The sequence below is a fragment of the Eutrigla gurnardus genome, assembly GCF_963514095.1.
Source record: "Eutrigla gurnardus genome assembly, chromosome: 23".
NCBI classification, from domain to species: domain Eukaryota; kingdom Metazoa; phylum Chordata; class Actinopteri; order Perciformes; family Triglidae; genus Eutrigla; species Eutrigla gurnardus.
Genome location: NC_139934.1, coordinates 8,038,266 through 8,060,682, shown reverse-complemented (window position 1 = coordinate 8,060,682; position 22,417 = coordinate 8,038,266). Strand labels below are relative to the sequence as shown.

Genomic DNA, 22,417 nt, shown 5'->3' with positions numbered 1-22,417 from the left:
CGGTTAAGTTATTCCACGAGCTGCAGCAGCTGCCCTGTCACACATGGGCTTCTAGTCCATGTCTGCAGCTTGTGGAGAAGACCCTTTTACCTTGTCTGCTACTTAAAAGGTTCTTTAAAAAAAAAATTTAAAAAAAAAATTAAGAATGAATTAAAAAAATTACAATCCAAGTCTTTGTTTTGGGAAGCCTTTGATGATCAGCGGTCTGATACTTCTGATAAGAAGTTCCTCCTTCATCCTGTAGTCTTGGTGGCTTCAGAAGGGATTGTGGATCCCTGTAAGCAAGTGTTGCCACATGGTCCTGATGCTACTGAAGATGTTCAGCTGCACTCAGTGGTCCCTCTCAGAGGTCCATCCACGGTACGAGTGTATCCGGGCTGCACAGCAAACACGACCTGCGTTCGGGAAAGAGAGATTAAATGAGATTAAATGACATTTTCTATGATATTATGGAGCTTATTATCAGTTACAGTTATATCCAGTATGTGAGCGTTATTGTTTTCTATTATGTTCAATTGCTTCCTTCACTGGACAGTAATTTGTAGTTGTTTTTTAAAGAATTATATAATATCAGATAAATAATCATTACTTCTGAGGCTACTGTCCCCGTATCTCTGCTCATTCTAGGTTAGATGTCAAACTAGACATGTCAACAGAGTTATAGATTAACTTTTACAAACACTCTTTGCACTGGAGGCGTGTCACACTAAAGTTTGCCCCAGTTTAAGTTGCATATTAACATTCAGACTTATGTTGATTTCCTAAACAAAAGATAACAGCAGCCAAGAGTAATGTAAATCGAGCCTTCAGCAGACGATGTAAACAGTATTTACTGTAGTTGAGCTCATATTTATTTTGTCAATATTTACGGATAATACAAAGAGCAGAACATTATTGACAACTGCTGACAACAATCTTTCCAACTTCTTATTATTCATTTTGACTGGAGGGCTCAAACACAATCACGTTCATTATTGATTATCTGTTATTTTCTCATCCGACTCCAGTCTATATAAATGTTAATGAGAAAAGTGTATCAGAAGTAACCAGAGCCCAGAGATAAGTTGGAAAACAAGCTTATTTTGCTGAGCAATAAGTCTTAATTTTACAAATGAGCAAATCCTTAAATTACTGAAAATGTATCATAATTGCCTGTAATTTATTGCCTGGGTATAAAAAGCCCTATTTCCACATTTTAAACATTTAAATTTGGCATTTTGTAGCTCCAGATGAAAGCCCGAGCTGAAGTTGAGATTGAGTTTTCCTGACATTGTCATTCTTTTGAACTCAACAACAAAAGTGTACTGGCCTGACCTTCTTAAACATGAGGTGAGCACATTATACTAAACAACTGAAGATGCAATTCAATTTAGGAAACTTGCCCTGTGCTCCTATAAAAGCAGCACTGCACACAGACTACTCCCGAACAGCTTGATAGATGAATATGTTTGTGCTGAGTGAGGCAATGGAAGCTGTGTCGAGGTTATTACAATAGCGAATGCCTCAAGAGGTGCACACTATATACAGCCACGGCTTGTAGGCTTTAAAATGTTTATTGTTATTTTTAATAGATATTCCTTTATGTTATTCTAATTGAAACAAAGCTCGCTCTGGGTCTGCGCGATAAACTGCAAAGCAAATGCACTTTCAGCAGAGTACAAAGAAGCAACAATGAGCAATAGTGCCTCGTGTGATGGTGATTCAGCCTCTTGGAAAAAGGAAAAAATAACCTCAAACAATAAACCTCAAACATGTTGTTATTCAGTGTGAGGAGAGCAACGAGAAATGCCCTACTTAGCACAAACAATGGAACTTTCCTCTTGTGTCTCCAGAACCACAAAAAGTTTCAGCTGAAACCAGTTGGACAACATTTCTATCCTGGTATTTCAGGAATCCTCAATGGATGATGATGTTGCAACAACGTTGCCTTACTGCAGGTTAATGGTGCAACCTGAGGTTTTAGAATTCGCAGCCAAACTACAGTCTCTGGACTCCATAGCGATCGGCATACCTAAGCAATCGCTTAAGCTCACAGTTGCTTTAGAGCTGCTGTTTCTGCATTGGTTTCAGGAGCAAGAGGAGAACTGTACACCCCACCAACCAGCAGCATCACATGCCCTGACAAGTTTGTACAATGTGTATGTTACACGACTCCAAGCACATACAGGAATATCCAATGTGTTGTGTGTCCAATGATTCTAATAGTGTAACAAGTAGAGCCCGACCGATATTATCGGCCGATATTAGCATTTTCAAACTATCGGTATCGGCATTTATAATGGCCGATAAATTAATATTTTAAAAATGAAATAAAAACGGACAACTTAACAGAATTAGTCTCCAGTCTTGTTCGAAGTTATATTTATGAAGCTTACCAAGTCTTTTAATACTGGTAACTTTGTGTTTGGTTGTTGTTGTTATTGTGTTTTTGTTCAGAAGTACTTTTGTATCTTAAGTTTGTATTTTTATACATTTTATTTGTCAGAACTTTAATATCTTTTGATGTTCCTCTGTTCCGTTGTGACAATAAAATAAACAAGTTTAATTTTAAACTGCATTATCATATTATTTTAGTGAAGACTCATAAATAACTACAAATAACTCATTTTAGGGAAATCTGTTAATGTTTTGTTACACGTTTCTGAAATAAAAAAATATCGGAAAATATCAGATTTTTAAATCAACAAACATTTGTATCGGTATCGGCCTTCAAAATCCTTTATCGGTCCGGCTCTAGTAACAAGTATATTATGAAGCTTTATTGTAATTATTGCTGGCGTGGTACTATTTCTTCAACAGCATCATCTCTTCCATATCAATTTGCCAGCAAGCAAAGACAATACCACACATTCACATTATTCAATCTCCATTTGATTGCATGGAAAAAGAAGATGACGCATGTATTGCGATGCTGCTGACAACAGCAAGAGTAAATATGGCCTTGCCTTTCTGGTCCTCGACATGTTATTGCATTATGGTGGTCCACGTGAAAACTGCCAACCTCACTTATGTTAAAGTATTTTTTAAGTCTGAGCAGATATGGCACTTGCTGACTATAATTCAATACCATGATTTAATCTTGATAAGATTATGATTCTTGAATATCATACTACATTCTTTGAAATAGGTTTGCCCTCACTTAACAACAACATTACTTTCACTGCATTCTCTTTTACGATATGAGGCCATTGCTGTGGAGAACTCTATTACATTTCTGCCACATCCTTTTTCCACCCACAAGAAATAATAATAAAAAATAAAAAAAAACATTCCAGGCTTATCCGATTAAGAATTACACCTTTCATCTGACAACATCATATGACTGGCACCATGTAGCGTTTGCACCGCAGGACAGCCACACATTTTTAGCCGTGGGCTGGCTGACTTACAAAACCAGAGAGGCTAAAGTGGCACAAAGTGTGAGCAGGAATACAGATGAAAGAGTGAAGGGTTGGAAAGACTGATGCACTTTTTCTGAAGATTTCCTGAGGCTATGCAGATGTTTACTGTCTTTCATATGCAACAATTTTTACGATTATTAATAGACCTATTCTCAAAAATTGATAACAGACCCCGACAAATTAACTTAAGGCAGCCATGTAGCCATTTCAGCCTCCTCTAGGTGGAGAAAATTACTCAACTGGCGGGTCACATTATTGTCCAGCAGCCAAGTTTACGTCACTAGCCAACGTAAACCAAGACAGCTGAAGACACCCTTCCGTTTCAACACTTGAGCTGTGAATGAAACCATTCAGGCTGGTTTCCTAATTTCGGGAAGATTCTCACAAGTTTGTCCTATTTCCTTTTCATATCACCCTCTCTGTTCAACACTGTTTTTTTTTAAAAATCAGACATTAATAAACCTTAAAATTGTTGATTCCTGGATAACAAAATGTCCCAGATGACCCTGAGTTTCCAATTCAGCTACGGCCACAAAACATGAAATAATCAAAATGATAATGATTCAACATTAAGAGCAGCGTGTATGAAGTGAGATAACAGGAAAATCATTGATCCCTGTGGGAAAAATTAGGTCAGGACTGCAGCAAAAGAAATATGCAGTGATGGAAATTATACACAATCAAAGCACCAACATAAAAAGCAACATTTAAAATAGCAGCAAATAGGAGAAACATCAAGTACCATAAGTAATTTTAATCGTGTCGATATATATTATTTAAATTAATTAACCAGATATCTACAGCACAGTGGAAATACTTTTATAATATATTTAAAATACTGTATCTTTACACAGATACATCTTCTGTTCATTACTGCAGCACCAGAGAACATTAGTGCAACAGGCCTCACCAAATATAAAATATAAAAATGTATGAGACGACCTGTTTTTCTATGTATAAAATACACACAAAAAGAACCGTAATTTGATGGATTTAATTGTAACTATTCACAGGTAACACCAACAAAACATGTACAGATCTAAGAAGCCAAACAAACAAAAGTAATTTCTCCAGTACAGGAAGCTCCGTCTTCCTCTATAAACAAAGGCTTGCTCAGACTTCTCAGGCAAAGTGCAGAATTTGGCTTTTTCCCCTGTCATAGGGACGATGCTAAGGCTAGCACCTCTGAGCAATCAGCCAAAGAGTGTGTTGTGCATCAGCACTTTTGTCAAGCCCAGGGAGTCGGGAAGACGTGGGCATGTTTCGGTGTGAAGGCATGGGTAGTCAGCTGCTATAATTTATCTATTAGTGATCCGTTGATGGATAGCCTCATTAAGAATGACTCAATTGATCTACTTATATGGTAATGCACAGAGTAGCTGATTAATCAATCTGTGGTAAATTGAGTCACTATAATTCAATGTCTATGAGATGTGAACATGGGAACAGCACAATGGGAAAAGAAGCATTTAATGTATATAAAGAGGCCTTTGTTGGAACAATTTATCATACAGGATCACTTCCATATTCCCATAATAATGTTGATGAGATTCTCCAAATATTCAGACAAATATCATTTTTCATGATGTATACATTGCCTTTAAATACATATTTAGTCCTCCAATCCTTGATAAAAGACAACTTTTCCCACAATAAGATACAATTTCCAGCCTCTCTACAACTTCATAGATAACGTGACATAAATTGACTTATGGCCCCGTTTTTTTCTCAATGCGGATCAATTTATCTTTACGTCAAGTTGGTGCATTATCCACCTGCATGACAACTGGGAGCACACCCTGGTGTTTCTGCTCAACTCTGACTCACTGTTGATAAATTACTTTCCTTATGGGGGATTACATTCAACAGCAACTTTGACTCCCATGGGTACCACAGTATTGTGCATCCCTTTTTTTCCTCCATCTTTGGTAAAATCATATAAGCTACATTGTATCATTTTATGTCCTTTGATGGTTGTAAAATAAAATAAAATAAAATTTCATTAATTTATGTAAACTGTTGACAACATAATTACATAGTTTTTTTTAAAGTAGACTGTTGCTTGAGTAACAAAGAAACACTAATGTTTTAAGATAGAGACTTATGCAAAACAAATTCTATGAGCAAACATTTTTTTCCAAAGGTGAAAGATATGAGACTGGGAGCATTTAGTTTGCCTTTCAACCGCGCTCAACATGGCACCGCTTGAACCGGTGGCTCACAGCGAGAATAATTCACTGGTACACAGTGGCAATCAACATGTGTTACATGTCTCAAATAAATGAATAAATGAAAAGCTCTCTATTTCGAGTGCGGCCATGCAAAAACTTCTCAGACGTCTGACTCATTGGGTGAACGCAGGAACAAAGATATTTTTATACAGAAGTCTCACAGACGACAAAACTTCCACTTTATCTGTGTCTTTTAATAAAGTGGTGGACTAAATGTCTGACATTTGGACATAAACCTTTTCTCTTCATTTCCTCCCCACTGTCCACACAATGCTTTCTATAATTTAATGCATTGGCTTTCCACTATTCTTCTGTCAGTCTGCTTATTTTAATCTGGGCAAACACTCAAAAATCTGAAAATATACACAGCTTTAGCACATATAGCCTCTGCATGTATTCGAAGAAGGTAATAAAACATGACCCTGCATGCTTAAACACTAAAAAAAAAAAAAAAAAAAAAAAAAGTTAACTGGACTGTAACGTTCCCTATGGACTGCAGACATGGTTGAAACCTTCAGGCAACAATGCAGCAGTCGTTTCCTGTGTGGGCTTCCTGCTCAAAGGCTTGCCGCTTAACAGCACACGGTCACCGCGTTCAACCCTGTGAAACTGAACAGGTCACCCACACCACGCTGAGTCACCCATTATTCCTTACGGAGGAAAAGGGAGAACAAAGGCACAGGTTTCCAGCATCCCATACTGCACAGAATCTTATTGAAATATAACATCCTCCTCTCCACTCTTATAATTGCCTTCTTAATGCCCTCCCCCTATTGTACAGCTTGCCAATAAACACCCAGTGATGCTGATGACCAACGCTGCTCCCTTTTTTCATCTTCAACTTTATAAACACATTAAAATTAAATGTAAAGCCGAGCACCTGAGTCAAATATCACCTGCAACACCTCATCAAAAGCAGATCCACACATAACAATACCTCATTAAAAAGTATACTTACTCCAGAGTACTCTTCTTGCTCAACATGCAAACAAAGGAGCCACACAAGGCTGATTGTCAAAACTGGTTCTTCAGCATGCCTCCATATTTAGATCACCATCTTGGTCCGAAAGGAAATGTTCTACAACCATAAACAGACAAGGATGAGTGTGCATGATGACTACAGACTAGGGTTGCTGATCTCACCGCTTCATCAATACACTGCTTATGGGACCTGCTGCTCGGGAGGGGAGGGGGGCTGATGATCACGACATGCGTGCACTTTGGTGCATATGATGGGCAAAATATGAACTTCTGTCCAAATATTTAAAAATAAAACAGTGTGTGGAAAACAATTACGCAAGTCCACACTTTGGCAGTTAGCTTAGACGGTGCTTGTTTATCCCGGAGTGACACAACACTATAAAAGATAAACATGGAGATAGAGATGGCTGACATGTGTGCGTTATTATTCAATTCATGACCAGTAAATTCATATTTTAAAAAGAGACTGACGTGGATACGAGAAGAAGTCCCTTTTTCGTCATGCTAGCTAACGTAACATATTTTAAATATTTAATTGCGACACATTGCTAACTAGCTGTCAACAACAATGCCAACTCGGACGACTTTCTAAACAAAATACCGACAATACGAGCTGATGTTGTCTTCCTGTAAAACAACATTACCTGTCAAAAAGACAACAATTAGTCTCCTGTGGTGTTTTTATATATTAATAAACCCAACTAGAAGCTAACGACGACAGGCAGCTAATGCTAACCCTACCTGACTTACCTGAGTCGCCAGGTAGAACTACACTTCCGCCCCCACGTACTGCTGCCAAACACGTTGAACAAAAGTTGTAATAACTTGAGTCAAACTCAAAAAAAGAGCCACTCACCTCAGACAGAAGACAAAAAAATTATAATAATAATAACACGAAGTTGCGGTAATATCCTCCAGTGGGGAACAAGAGTTGGAAGTATTTTGGCTTGAGTTTCGGGAGGAGGGGGAGGGACCGAGCAAGCCAGCCGCAGGAGTCGCTGCTTTAAAATGCACTTCAAGGCAGGGACGCTGGAAAACACTAAACCCCGCAGAAGAAAGTATTGTTTTCACGCCGCGTAAACTTCACACTCCCCCGGCTTTTGTAAAAAAAAAAGGACCCCTCTCCTGTCGGAAACTGCGTCTCTGTCCACTTGTATTCCTCAGAGGCGTGCGGAGGTTTCTGCTGCAGTTCGCTGATGCGCGGCGGTCGTGCGCAATGGTCGCTCGGTCGACTTCGGCACCTGAAATACTGGATTAGAGATGTTTTCAGAGCTGAGATGTCAAACCCCGCCTCTTCAACAGTGTATTTACTGCAGTCTGCCATGCTACTGTACACCACTGCACAAACTCACACACACACTCACACACACACACACACTCTCCCAACATTTGCAGAGCGCCAACTCTTGCTGGCAGGCTCGTTAATGTTGGTTTATGGTGCAGAGGTTTTTGCAGTTAGCCCACAACAATGCGTAGTGTTAGTTTACAACAGCAAAACTGCACCTTCATTCTTCAACATTTGTTTTTTAAGTATTTTCTGATCAATACACTTAAAATGCATTATTATATATTATTGATATGTATTTCTTCTGTTTTTGTTGTCGACGTACAGGGATGCAGATGCCACAAATCCAGCACTACCTAAAACACATCTGCATGTTTGTAAATAAAGAATGCGTTGCCGGAGGGTGGTGGGCAATGATTACACGTGCTTTAATGGGTGTTAAACATTCACCTGCATGGTTAGGCTCCAACAATGTCACGACAAATACAACACCGATGATTATGAACAAGCGAGGAGTGGAGGAAAGTGATGTACGGCTCTTGTTACCCAAACACCATCTGCCTGATCCTGTTATATAAAGAAAGCCATGAGAGAGATGTGCAATTAGAGCTTTTCTCCCCCTTTTTTTTTTTTTTTTTTTTTTTAAAGCAAGAGACTAGTGAGTGTAATAGCCCTATCACGTTTCGTGGCTCAAGGCCCTCCAGCAAGCTGACCACATTTTTTATTCGGAAAGATTTTTATTAATTAAAATAAGTAGTTTGGATTGCTTCCACAAGAGGGCATATTATATGGGATATATAATTGTGAAGATATTAATTATATTTTTTTATTTATTTTCCAAAACATTTCTACCGGTAGTGGATTATTCCTGATTATTGATCAGAAAAATAGCCATTATTGATATAGTCACTATTTATTGTAAGTCCAGCACATTTTCATGCAAGCATGCATGTTTTTAGATATTAAGACTGCTTTTGTTTGATTGCAATGGAGGAGGAATCCGTATAATATAAGTATGCAACTCTCTTCCTGATTTACACAGGTGATTTTTCTTATTCCAAAGCCCTTTTGAGTGTTATTTTTTGCATATTCAACACTTGCTTAAAAAAAATGTAACAATTACTTTGTAATATCTACTTGATTTAGACTAAATACTGTAGGAGAAACTTCTCCTCAGTAGAGTTTCACCTTCTGTGAACCCTTAAAACCAGGCCACATATCCAACAAGCTTTGTGTTAAAGGAAGAATCCTCTTTAAAAAGTCAATCAGCACAGTCTCACTCATTAAGGCTGAGGAAGCTGTGTGCAACGATGGAGTGTGCGGTGAGAGGGGGTCACAGTGTATCAGCGTGGTCCAGCCTTTCTCCAGGAAGTACTTGAAAGTACTCCCATTGAAGCGACAATGCCATTTTCCTCACCGCACATTTCCTCGAGGGACATAGAATGTTTCCTCTTAAAATAAAATAAAGAGTTGAGAGTGTGGTGATAATCAGCTTGAGAGCTTTAAGTATTGTACCTTACAACCGCATACTGTATTTAAATAGTTCAGTATTACTTGTTTTTATTATTTTGGTACCAGTGTGGTGCTCTGACAGAGAGAGGAGAATCACGTTATGATGTTGGGCATACCCACCCTGACTGTAGGCCTCGGAGCTTTGAAGTGCTGCCACTGAATATCTTATACTCCCAATAAATTATGGATCAGATGGCTCAAACAGATCAGGTCTTTAACAACTTCCACAAATGTAACTTTTTTTTTGTTCTTTTCTAACCTCGGTGGACAGTTTGCAATCCAGCCTCTGAATCTGACCATTTGTGCCCCGTCAGCATTGCTGCCTTAGTCCGAGCCAAAAGTCTGAAAAACCACTGTATCATTCCACTGACACGTCATCGCCAGGCTGGCATGCACTTTGAATGACTTCGGTAGAATCGTGGCTCACTTTTTTCTTAATATGATTTATTCATTTCACCCGCTGCTTGTCGGGTGTTCACTACTTTGCTCGTACTTTACAACTTTATAAAGTATTTTAATTAGATTATCTGTGTTACTTACACCGAGTGTGACATCTTACACTCCAACAACCTAGAAAAACACTGATCCTACACAAGTCTGACGCTATTGTGAAGGGCGTTTTTTAATTCAAGTTTAATTAGCGAGACTTTGCAAGGAGACAATGCACACGGTTGGTAAATGTCCCGCTGAGAGCTGGTGCCATTGCCCTGACTTCTCACCTTGAGAAAGCCCCAGTGAGCAGCGGGAGATCTGCTGAACACAGTGGATAAACAGCTCAAATGACAAATCTGTGTCCTCTCCTTGCCTGTGTTGCCCTTTTCATAATACCAGCAACACCAACAACAACAAACACATATCAACTTTAGAGGATCAAGTTCACTTTTAATGTGATTTTTCTCTCACTCTCACCACATACCCGCCATCCTGTCAATTCTTTGCTGTTGTTGTTGTCTATGAAATAGATTCATTGATGATCTCGATTGGGTCACTGGGTAGTTAAATTCCATTTCACCCCAAATGTGTTGTGCCAGTTGAAGTGGGATATTTTTAGCTCTGTTGTCTGGCTTTTCAATCCATACTTACTGTACTCAAAGGGAAAGTGGGGCAACAATTCCAAAACTCTACAATGTTTTTAAAAGTCTGTCCTTTTAAAACCAAGCCACAGAATTAACCACACAATAGTAAAATATTAGAAATTAATCAAATTAATCACAAAGCAACAATCAATTCTTTAACCACAATCGGAGGGGCCGGAGGGCATGAAGCTGAGGGAAAATATTAATTTAAATGGATGAAGCTATGGCTTCTTGTGCTGCCGGTTTCATCTCCTACTGCAAAATTGAAACGTCTAATTAAAATGTAAACTTAATCTGCTCCTGTCTCAGCCTGGGTAATAATACATGTCCTAGTTTGTGTGTTTGTGTGTGGGCATGCAAACCTGGATGTGTGTGGTGTCATGGGAAATGCAAATAATTCAAATGGAACAGCATGCACGACTGAAAAAGTAATACGAGGACACCAGATATTTTCACCGCGCGCATAGGCAAAAACAAATGATATTTGTCAAGAAGGCATTTGTGAGTGAGTTGAAACGGTGAGGGGGTTAGGAGTAAGGTTACTCAACTTAAAGTGTGAATGCCCTATTGTCACTTTCTGCAAAAACCGCACAAAGTGGACTGGCAGAATAAAATAAGCTTGTAATCGTTCCTGTGAACACTATTTGTTGTATACTATCGAATTACTACTAATGAGGAACCACACAGTAGTGAAATCCCTGTTGTTACATAAGAGATTAGACGTGCTCGAACGCCACAATAGGAGGGGGGGCTGTAGGACCACTGCCTATATTTAACCAGGATTAAAAATCGGAAGTTTCTCATGAACAATTCAGTAACAATTCTTTTTATTCAGTTGATTGTGACATCTGAAATATATTCTAGTGAGGTCAAATTTAAAAAATAAGGATCTCCTTTGCAGAAAACAGTTCAGAGAATCACTAATAAACTCCAACAAAGTACAACACAGCATGATAACCCAGCATGAGTGCATTTCATAAGGAGCAGGTGAACGTTTGTCCATTCAAGGGGAAAGCCTCTTCTGTGTTCATTTCTGTTGTAGCGATTTCCATTTTTCTCTTCTTACCCCTTTCGTAGGACTGCGCTGATTGTTTTACAGCAGAAAAGTGGATGACATAAGCATCATTTTTTTTTTTTGGCAGTTGACCGTGTTACATTAATTCTGGAGTGCGGCCAAAGGGGTGACTGTGATATATTTCACTGCTGTGTTTGCCGTATCCGTGGTAGCTGCAGCGCACCGCGAAAGCATGCTTTTGCCTCGGTGCTGTCTGTTAGGGAAATTAATACCCTTCATTGACCAAGATAAGGCTCATTAATTATCCTCTCCCTGGCCTCATCATCAAAAATGGGGCTTTTTCCTCTACCTTCACAGTAAGGGCATTTCCTACTCTTTCCTGTGTATATTAGAAGAGCATTTTCTCAGAGCTACAGCTTGTTTACCTAACCTACTAGTTGTAAGTTAATAATTCTTATACTGAATATACTTGCTATTAATCACAGGGAAGATGTTAACAAATATTGACCAGTCAGGATTATAGATGAGCCCTCCTGAGTTAAAAGTCAGCAGCTGGATGACTGTGGGAGAACACAGCTCTAATTGGTCTCGGGGGGCTTTTGCAAGTAAACAGGAACCCAGTCTGGAGTGTTCATTTGTCCAAACAGGTTAATTACTGGCCTAGCCGTGTGCATCCTCCCATAAAGTGGCTCCTACAGTGCTGAATCTTTGTGTGGTTAACATCTCTGATGAAAATGAGTGCACATTGCTAAGCTTGTGATACCCTCCAATCAAATACTCCCAACAAGTTTAGACGCAAAATAGGATGAACACGCACGCCCTGCTGACACTTGATGGATTAAAAAATGTTCTCACAGCGAAACATAGTTCAACCCCATTGCGTCACGTCTCATGTGCAAGAGGGGAATTTGCGCCCCGACACCCTTCGCCTCACCTCATCGGCAACCCGACACCACCCTACTGACCCCTGGGATCCTTTATTTTCACTCATATTTTTAGATATCCCGTTGGGCTTCGCTCTTTCCCGTGAGAATGACCACCTGCTGTGCACATCCATCAGGCTTGCGGGCAAATCCACCAGTGCCGTCGGATGAGAAAGTCATGAGCTAAAATGTTGACACGCCATTAGCCGTGCCTTTCATCCATTTATGGATTCTGATGTCAGGAGGTCGCTTAAACACAATATTACAAGGTTAATCCCAGATTTCCAACATGTCTGGTGGAAGATTTGAGCTTAAACTCCACACAAAAACTAACTGTGGACTCCTTGCCTGTGTGCTAAAACCTTTCTGAGGGAGTGCCATGTGTCTCCCTCGAGGCTCCGCTCAGTGCCCTTGCAGTTTTTAATTCACAACACTTTTTTGTTTTCTCACCCGAGCCGCGCATACTCGAAGAAAAAGCTTCTGGGGTGCTGGCTGGTCATGAGACACAACCTTTTAGCAGCCGTCTGTGTCAGCAGCAGCAGGCTGCACACTCAGTGTTCGGTGCTGTGTGTGCAGATGGAGACCCGTGGGACTTCGGCTTTAGAACATGACAGTGAATGCAACAGCAGCAGAAGTCCACTGTTAACTGCTGATGAAGATGCTGAAGGCCAGCTGCTCTTTCATACGCTGAGCTGGGTCACGGAGCATAAGACGGAAGATGAAAATGAGTGGAAATATGACAATTAATCTCACTTTTCGCACCGTATCAGGCTTCTTGTTACATAAGTGGTCTAGTCTTAGTTTCCTATCAGGTGTTTGTGTGCTTTCTCAAATCAGTTTCTAAAAGGATTGTCTCCACCGTGCTATCGCCGCACTTTCTCTGATGCTCTTATCCACGCTGATTTAAAAGGACTAAGCATGACAGGTTAAGTCTTTTGCCTTTCAGTATGGGACAGCCACTCCAACCACTCGGCCACGCTATTGCCCAGCAAACTGTGAATCTCGCAACGTGCTACGCAGTGTCCTGCTGTGCCATCTCATGCCAAAGCTAACACGCCAGGGAAACTGGTTGCAGTTAGGGACTAATAATCGAATCGTCTGGCTCCCCGACCCCCTTCAGCCTGACGCTTACAGGCCCTGCCAATAATATTTCCATTGGTGCATTTTGATAATGGCTCCAATCAAAGTTCAAAGAGGGGTCACGCCTGCCCTTGATAAACACTGTTCAATGTTTGGTGTGGTACTTGGCAGAGCTGCCGCGGATGTCGGATGCTGGTCGGTGTGTGCAGAGGCTGGCATGAGGAATTCAGCAGGACTTGGGGGGGAAAAAAAAGGGAGTGGCACCGGGAGCTGCACATTCCAAAGGGTCTCCGACAGAGGCGAGGAATGCTGATGCTGGACTTGGTCACATGGCTGAGGGGAAACATTTACTTGCTCACTTTTAGAGGAAGAGAAGCTGTCAATGACGTTTATGATATGAAATACATCTGTGACGGTTTTGCAAGCAATTTCCCCAAATGTTAGCATTTTAATTTCAAATCTTTGAAATTATATATTAATATTAAACCACTGTGGGTACAAGCATTTTAATGAATGTGATACAAAATGTGTCTGGTCTGGTATCACAAACAGATAACAATGGTTACAATAAGCACACAGTGGTTTAGAGGACTGGCAACCAGCCCAATTCCTCACAGGAACACATGATTTGTCGCCCCTCACTCGCTTTACAAATCAGACCCATAGCTTATCTGATGTCAAAGTTCAGTCATGTATCACTATGCCACGTTATCTGACATAGCTACGGTGATTGACAGCTACACCTACAGCGAGTTATGACCCCCTCCTAATGTATGGGTCACCTTAACCGACCTCCAGATCAGACTAGAGCTGTGGTACTGTACATTTTACACCAAACCAAACCATAGCAGCCAAGATGAGTGGATGTGCTCGTCTGTGGCTTTAAGCCCAGACATATGGCCAGTGATTACACAGGAAGAGGATGATAATGTAAACGGAAAAAGCAAAAGAGCTGTGAAATATTGGACCTTCACCACTGCCTCAGGTTTTTCTTCCAAAATTCAAACATGGCTGTCTGTTAAAAGCAGTTGTGTATGTGCAAAAGTGTTCGAGACAGTGAAAAGACACATCAGTATTAGAAATCACTGTTGTATTTCTCACATTATTGCGTTTAAGCATTAACATACATATTAATATTACACTCAAAAACAAGGCTGAGTAAACACACGATTAACTCACTGTACAAAGTCGGTGCAACCTGCTGTCGACTCTCAATCAGCCAAGTCTTTTTTCACTCAAACCTGTTGTGTCTGTGATGAATTCCCAAGTGGCGCATAAATAAACAGGCAGACGTATAAAGGAGGAGGGGGAACAGCTCGTCCAGCAGCCCTCCCATCAATCCCACCCTCCGACGAGTGGGCACAGCCGAAAGGTGAGAGACGCATCAGTCAAAGCCGCTCGTGTCAGTGACGCAGATTTGATTTGTCAGGCGGTGTAACCTTGAGGTTGGCTCACATGTATTTTTGGTCTCTCACACAAGAAGTGATGCGTTTGCATACGACTATATCGCAGCATCGTGTGAAAGTATTACCTACGGGACATGTTGAGGAATATGATACAGATTTGCATCCATGTGGAAAAACACGTGTGTGTTCATTTTAACAATTTTAGAAGCAGAAAATGGAATTCAAGCATGAAAAAAAACCCCAACTTATAGCTGCACGATAAAATACTCTTATGCACATTAATACGTAACAAATTCCATTTATTCCAGCAGCGTCTCTGCTGACTGTATTGATTCATTCATTTTTTTATGCAGTGCATTATCCCTGGAAAACCAAGGGGAAGCTGCATACATGCTACATCGACACTTTCTCTCACCCCGACTCTGTTCCCACTGTAAAGTCCCTCCGCCCACCATAACCTCCGGTGCAGCCACTAAGTAGACAGCATCTCTGTGTGACCTCATTATGGGTTCAAAGGTCCTCTGACTCAGGGATGAGCACAGGCTCGAGGGAAACAGCAGGGAGGGGGGCCGGGTCGCCCGTCGACACCCACCCCAGAGCAGCTCTGTTGAAGGAGGGTCGATCCACCGCCGAGTCCCCCTGGAGCTCGGGGAAGTCAGGGAGAGGCTCCACCTGGAGGGACTTGATGGGAGCAGGTCTGGGTGCCTTGCCGAAGCCACCGAACGGGGTCGCCACCCTGGAGGTGACGGGGCGACAATGCTTTATCAGTATGTGCTAATGAGAGGGACTGCAGTGGCATTTGAGGTGATGTAACTAATTAAAGCCAAGCAAAGACTTTGACCAGAGGACATATTCTAAGAGATAGCTGCTTAGAGTGAGACACACTTTTGTACATTATGAGTTAGATGAAGGCCATACCTGTTTGGCTCATTCAGCATTTGTATGAGTGATTAATTTAAGCAAACCTATGACAATTTTGAATAACAGTTTTTTTTTTCTCAAAAGTTTTATAATTTTATAATTATATTTTATAATTTATAAGCAATAAAATGCACCCTTGCTCTTATGGTAGCTAATGTTTAGAGCCTTCTGTATATAATCAACATTATTGAGTCTTTTCTACTCCTACTGTATACCATGGTGTAACATTTCAACCAAATGTGTCAATTGTATTGCATTAGTGCCTTGCTCTCTGCCTGTAAGGTACCTGTTGAAACTTTTGTACCCTGGTAGGTCTGGTCGGGGCTCCGCCACGGGCATACGGGTGCTGAGAGTGTCAGCCAATGCCGGGTCACTGATGATGGCTTGCTCCCAGGGTGAGTGGTAGGCCTTCGGTACAGCTGTACTGTTGAACTTCTCTGCAGGGACGTCTTTCAAAGGACCTCCATACCCTGGGGTGGGTTTACGACATACAGTAGATATTAAACATTGAGCTTTCCTTTACCAAATAAGGTCCTTAAACCTTACATTCCAAAATTAACAATGGATTTATTTATATATATTTACGTATATATGTTATGTATATATACACATATATTATTAGATAAACACTTTTGTTATTCATATGCAACTAATTAACATTTTCACTGGCTTTTCACATTGTTAATGTTCACAGCAAAACAAATGAAGGCACTGCCTCCCTGTAATTATGTGTGTGTGTGTGCACATGCCTTCATGTCTGCCTCCCCGCGTAGTGTATGTGTGTTGATGGCTGAGGCCTATCCAAAGCACTATCCTTCAAGCCCAGTGCTTCACACAGGGGGGGCTTGCAAGTCATTACATAACACGGGGCGTCATGTCATGTCCTAACCTCTCACAATGAACAATCCCCCTTCCTGAGTTTATGTTTTTCCCCGAGGAGGAAGCTGGAGAGTCCAAACAGACCCATGGGGTGGTTTACAGATTTTGGGAGGAATCTATTACAAAAGAAATATGTGTAAAAAAAAAAAAAAAAAAAATTCTGAGAGTATGAAACATTTGGCTGAGTTGATATTTTTGTGGGAGAGGAACTGTCACACTCCCAAGATATGTACTTTGGGTGGAGATGAAAGATGGATCCCGAAAGGCCAGAGAGCTTTTTATAAACAGATGTTTGGGCTTTTTCTAAAAACATTCAAATGTGCTTTTGAGACAAAACAATTCAAATGCACTTTTTGTTTTAGAAAGTTTTTACACCATGCTGTTAGCACGTCCCGTATCTTATTTTAGCTGTATTAGAGTCTATTTTGTTCACCATATCCTCACCATAGCCTGGTTAAGGGACACCCCTGGGCAAACGCTTGTGCTATTTTAAGACTTCTTACATTTGATACCGAATGCACTGATTTCTACAGCCGGAGTGACTTCATTGAGATACTGAAAGGTTGCTGTCTGGGTTTGTGAGCTCCAGAAATAACACCCGGCCCCCTGTGCAGACGTATACTCATCTCTAAATCAGTATCGGTTTTGTGTCAACTGGGCAGGATTGAGACGCGAGGGAGGATGTGAGCACAAACCTGATGGTATCAGTGGCACACGATAGGCAAACAGGAAGCACTTCCCGTGGGTAAAACTCAACAATTTCGGGGAAAAAAAAGATGGTCAAAGCTGATTGTAACGAGGAGGACTAAAAAAAACAACAACAAAAAAAAAGTTGGAGAGTGAGAGAAAATGGGAATGTGGAGGAGTAGATATAAAATAGGAGTGGGATGAAGATGGAAAGAAAGGAGACAGGTGGAGAGAGGGAGCGGTGTGTAATCATATTGTGCCTGAAGCCAGCAGATTCCAGGCAAGGAGAAAATGTTTTTGCTAGGAATACAAAGCCTGCGTGAGTACAAACAATGAGAAACAGTTGAATCCTTATCAAAACACAGCACATCCAGTGCTTTGTGGGGAGGACACACACACAAACACACAGGCCATCCACCAGGTGCAGCACCATCAGCACGTTCACTATGCATAATAACAATAAGCAGAAGTTCAGTAACTAAACATGCAAGAAATGACAGGAGTGGGTTTGTGGAAACGGGGAAAGAGAGGTTTGTTGATCCGGTCTTGGTTGTTGGTCCTTTAACTTTCGGTGACACTACTATACGACTCACCCGGGGCAATGCTTTCTGGACTGGGCTCCGTGCTTGTATCTGGTGTGTCAGATGGCGCGGCGGGCGATTGGTGGTCATCAACGTTGTTCTCGCCGTCCACGCCACTCCCGTTCTCAGTTTGAGAAACTGGTGCGTTCTAAAAGATAGATCCAAGAGGTGAGCTGAGCTTGAAAGAAAAGTCAAATAAATGTAATTTGACCCGGAACAATCACACCTCCTCAGCAGATGCAGTTGCCATGGAAATGTAGATGTTTAAGCTTCCATTTCTATTAAACATGCATTCACTGATATTTGTTAGATCACATAATATGAACAGCTGGAGGATTTGGTTTCTGGCACCATAAAGAGGAAACACTACATATATATTTATAAAAAAGCTCAAAAAAGGGATGAAAACACAATTCTTAGTTTTAGACGACGGGAAAAAAAACATATACTGATATATTTCTGCCAATAGATCTCCCTAAAACACTACTTCTTCAAGAGGACCTTATGAGGAGATTGTTGAAAAAAATAATCAGCAATATCCATATGAAACATGTGATTTACATGCACAGTAAATCAGTTTTGCTGATTCTTGTGTTTCCACGTTTCCGTGCTGATATTTTCCATGTGGACTGAAAGCAGTTAACAACTCTTGATTTTACATTTCTTCCAACGCCAACACGAGGCAGGAGAAACCGTCTGTGCTTCTTCTCTTCCTCAACAAGAAACAGCGCTTTTTGGGCTGGGACAAAATGTACTTCAGCCCGTCCAACTTTCATCCCTCTGAAAGAGATTTATGATGATTTACTCCAGGACTTCCTCAGGAAATGTTGACAACTTGAAACAAAATCCCTCCGTTGCCCCGGGCGATAAACAAACCAGAGATATTGGAGTTTCTTCTCACTTCAAAGATGAGGCAAAAAAAAAAAAAAACTCCCTGGAGCATAATAATTATTTATCTATGGACTTCATGAGTGCAATATGTACAGACCACATAGCGAAATGACACTCAAACTAGTGCTGCTGATTAATTAGACATAAGAAAAGCTTAAGTTTGTCTTTATTCAATTTTACTGAGAGCTTTGGTGCATAAATTGCTTTATGTGTGACCAGGTCACCCTCCGATAAGCACTGCTGGGAAAAGAAAATGCAGACTTGGCACAATGCCCATCCATACACAAAAGGACATTAATAAAGCTACTTATGACCTACTGCTAGACTTTCACTCCTGCTATTCTGTGCCACTCACATGTCTGTAGCACGAGTCAAATAAACACCTCAAGTGCTAAATCTTTCTCACATGAACTCTGCCAGGATGTAAGGTATTGTGCGAATGTTTTCCCGAGCGATGGAAGGAAAAAGATGTGGAGAAAACTGTGCTGGAAGAAAACACGCCTGTCAGTGTGACGGTGTCACCGCAACCACTTTGTCAAAGTGTGTTTAAATAATCCATTTCAATCTGGTGGGATGCATGTGTGTTTAAAAAACTAACATTTAGGGAAATACAATTATTTGCTTTCCTGCTTCGAATTGACAGAGCCATGCTTGCGTGTATCCCCCTGCTTCCAGTGTTTATCCAAAGCTAATTAACTGCCCCTCCTCCTCCTCTAGCTCCGGTTAACACACATACTTGTGAGTTGTATTGATCTTCTCATCTAACTGGCAAGATAGCGATTTCTGTGGATTTCCCGAAATGTGTAACTACTCTTGTAATGACCAATTTAGGCGGAATTTACTTGATGAGGGTTTATTCCCCCGTTAGTGTGTGTGTGTGTTTTCATATCCAGTCATATAATTGCATCACGGTTTCTGCTTACATTGAGCGTCTTGTTGTTTTCATTCTGGATGCTCTCAAATGTGTATTTTTCGGAGCGTCTCTGGCGCATTTTGAAGAGACGGGAGCCCCGGTTTGAGGCGAGAGACAGCTCCTCCAGCATGATTTCCTTAGGCACGTTCATTTTCTTGCCAAGATCCATCTCTATATCTGGACACAAGAAGACAAACAAAAGACTAAAGAGCTTGTGTATACGATATAGGCTCTGCATGTCTATTGATCTGTTTTCTGACAAGATAAATGTATTTTCCAATATACTCCCACCTATCAAACCTCATTGAACACAAATTATATTCACAAATAAAAAAAATAAAAAAAACTGGTGCAAAAAAAAAAGCCACATCGACTGCTGACTTGGTACTACTGCCAATATGATGAATGGGCACTTATCTTCTCTCGTAATCCACTCATGTCTAGTGCTTGTTTTGTGGTTAGCGCCACGTGTTAGCTACTGCATGCTGATCAGGGCGATGTCACAGGCCTATATCCAAGTGCGAGGCACATAATTTGCCAGAATATCTTTCAGCTGTCAGTAGCCTTCAGACCCAGCTTCACATTTGCCCTCGCCCTGAAATAGCGTGTTCAAAGGACAACGACAAAGGGATTAGTTACTTTGGCCCATAAAAGTATTCATTTGCTTATTTATAGTCAGGGTCGTGGAGGGGAGGGTTTGCCAACTGCTGCACTGGCGAATGGTGGGCTCATACCTCCTATAAAGTGAACGTCCAGCATGTCTGTGTCTGGCAGGGTTAACGTGACAGAATTAAATGTAAGTTATGGTGATAAAATTACAGTCTTGTGATACAAAGAGAATAGGATGTGAGGAGAATGTGGGATGCAACAAGAGAAAGAGAGGGATGAGAAAACAAGGAAGAGGAAATGCTACCTTCATGGGCTTGAACCTCCCTGCAGATTGCCGCCGCCTGCATTTTCCTCTCCCTGGTCGTCATGGCAGAGAACTGTGACATAGCTGCGCCCCCCCCGGGAGACAAGATTGAGGCAAAAAGTCACAGGAGACAAAGCACATCAGCGCAACCTGTTCGACCATACAATGAGACACAAAAGCAAGACAACGCGGCGGCGTGTCGGCCCATCGATTGGCCGACATCGAGCATCCAAACACGACGCACAAAGAGCCACCAAAGCAGACAGAATTTATTGAGGCAGTGAAAAGGGCAAAGTTAGCACATCCCTTTAAATAACCTTGGGCTGTTAAACGCCAAGCACATGCTCTTCAGACATGGCAACCAGCTGTGTCAGGGGTCTGGAAATCAATATGTTTGAAATTACCCCAAGTGGGCTGAAAGGACGCGGCTAGAGAACGTGGCGCTTTCACAGCAAACACACGAGGCAGCGGAGGAAAACAGCACAGCGGAAAGTTTAGGCCGAGGTGTCAGTGAACACAATCGATTCATTCCAATCCAAACATTCTTTTCATAAAGTGGAACATTGGAGCTTTTCATAGCCAACGTCTATTCATCACGCAAATCACTTCTCATTTGGAAATCGTTGGTTTTCGGCTCAGCGGACCTGAGGCATGTTTACTCTTCAGCTTCAATAAAATCAACTCCAGAATGAAAACCATATTAAGCAAATCATGTTTTGGGATTCATGCATACTCGCTCCTGTTGAATCAGAATATCACAACCCCCCCTCAAACAAAACATTTATGAGAATGTGACACGAGGCAAGCTGTTGAATTGACAGGCAAATGACGAGGGAGCAACGGTTGCTGGTAGTGAGAATCATGCTTGACTCCAAAGTGGAAGGGTCAGGTTAGAACTAGACGACACTCCTGGCCTGAGTGATGGCTTACCTGTCCTGAAGGACCCCTAGGGCAGAGTCTCAAGTTGTGCCTGTCTCCTCGGGGTAGGAAGTCAGAAAGGGGAGAGGAGAGAGGGGGTCGGGCTGCGTAGTGAGACCCGTGTGGGCTCCCCGGCACTGGGGCTCGTCGTAGGGAGGGGACGGCTGCAGCCCAACACGACTGACTGAGTGACCGAATGGGCGAGTGGGTGTCGCTTCGACTGTTGTCATCGGTATGTAGTTCACGAGCAGGTGACTAAATTTAGAGCGAGGCCACGACTGCTTGCTTTGCCCTCCATCTAGCTATATATCTTCCTGCCAGTTACAGTAGCAGGAGGATCAATATCACTGATTTCAAACCAGGAGAACCCCGAGGCGTGCTTGTGTAGTTGATTAAGAGTGTGTGACTTTATATAGATTAAAAAAAAGAAAAATGAGCATGAGAACTGTCAGCTTATTGCATGAGAAAATATTCTAACATAACAATCAAGTTTAAGATTTATTCAAATAGACATTTTGGAAAAAATGGCACGTAGTGTCAATGAAGGTCCTCTAAACTCAGCACGACTGCCTGAGAATGTGTTTGCTCTGTGGGAAATTTAAGGCCAAAATAACTTTAACATTGTCCTAATCTGTTGCAATCTCGCAGTTTTGCAAATATACACGATTTGAATAGCACCTGAGGCTGGAAAACACTCAAACGACAACGCTTTAACATCACAAATAAAGTTGTTTCAGCTGTAGTCTTCATCAGCGTTGCAGGACTGCAGTGCACCGCTAACAATAAACATATTTAGCCCCCTCG

General features: G+C 41.3%; 1 protein-coding gene across 3 annotated transcripts; it reads right to left on the bottom strand.

Moving 5' to 3' along the window:
- Positions 1-14,555: 14,555 nt before the first annotated feature.
- Positions 14,556-21,805, bottom strand: myoz2a (myozenin 2a). 3 transcript variants are annotated; one of them, XM_084003351.1, is made up of 6 exons: positions 21,626-21,805; positions 20,696-20,768; positions 19,793-19,959; positions 17,991-18,126; positions 16,118-16,301; positions 14,556-15,646 (listed from the first exon to the last, which is right to left on the bottom strand). In XM_084003351.1, exons 2-6 carry the CDS (start codon positions 20,757-20,759, stop codon positions 15,421-15,423), a joined length of 777 nt encoding a protein of 258 aa, XP_083859477.1. In that variant the 5' UTR covers positions 20,760-20,768; positions 21,626-21,805; the 3' UTR covers positions 14,556-15,420. The 3 variants fall into 3 exon arrangements, with proteins under 3 accessions (XP_083859477.1, XP_083859476.1, XP_083859475.1); XM_084003349.1 differs by having other exon boundaries at positions 14,565-15,646; positions 20,696-20,779; positions 21,626-21,798; XM_084003350.1 differs by lacking the exon at positions 21,626-21,805 and having other exon boundaries at positions 14,557-15,646; positions 20,696-20,779.
- Positions 21,806-22,417: the final 612 nt, after the last annotated feature.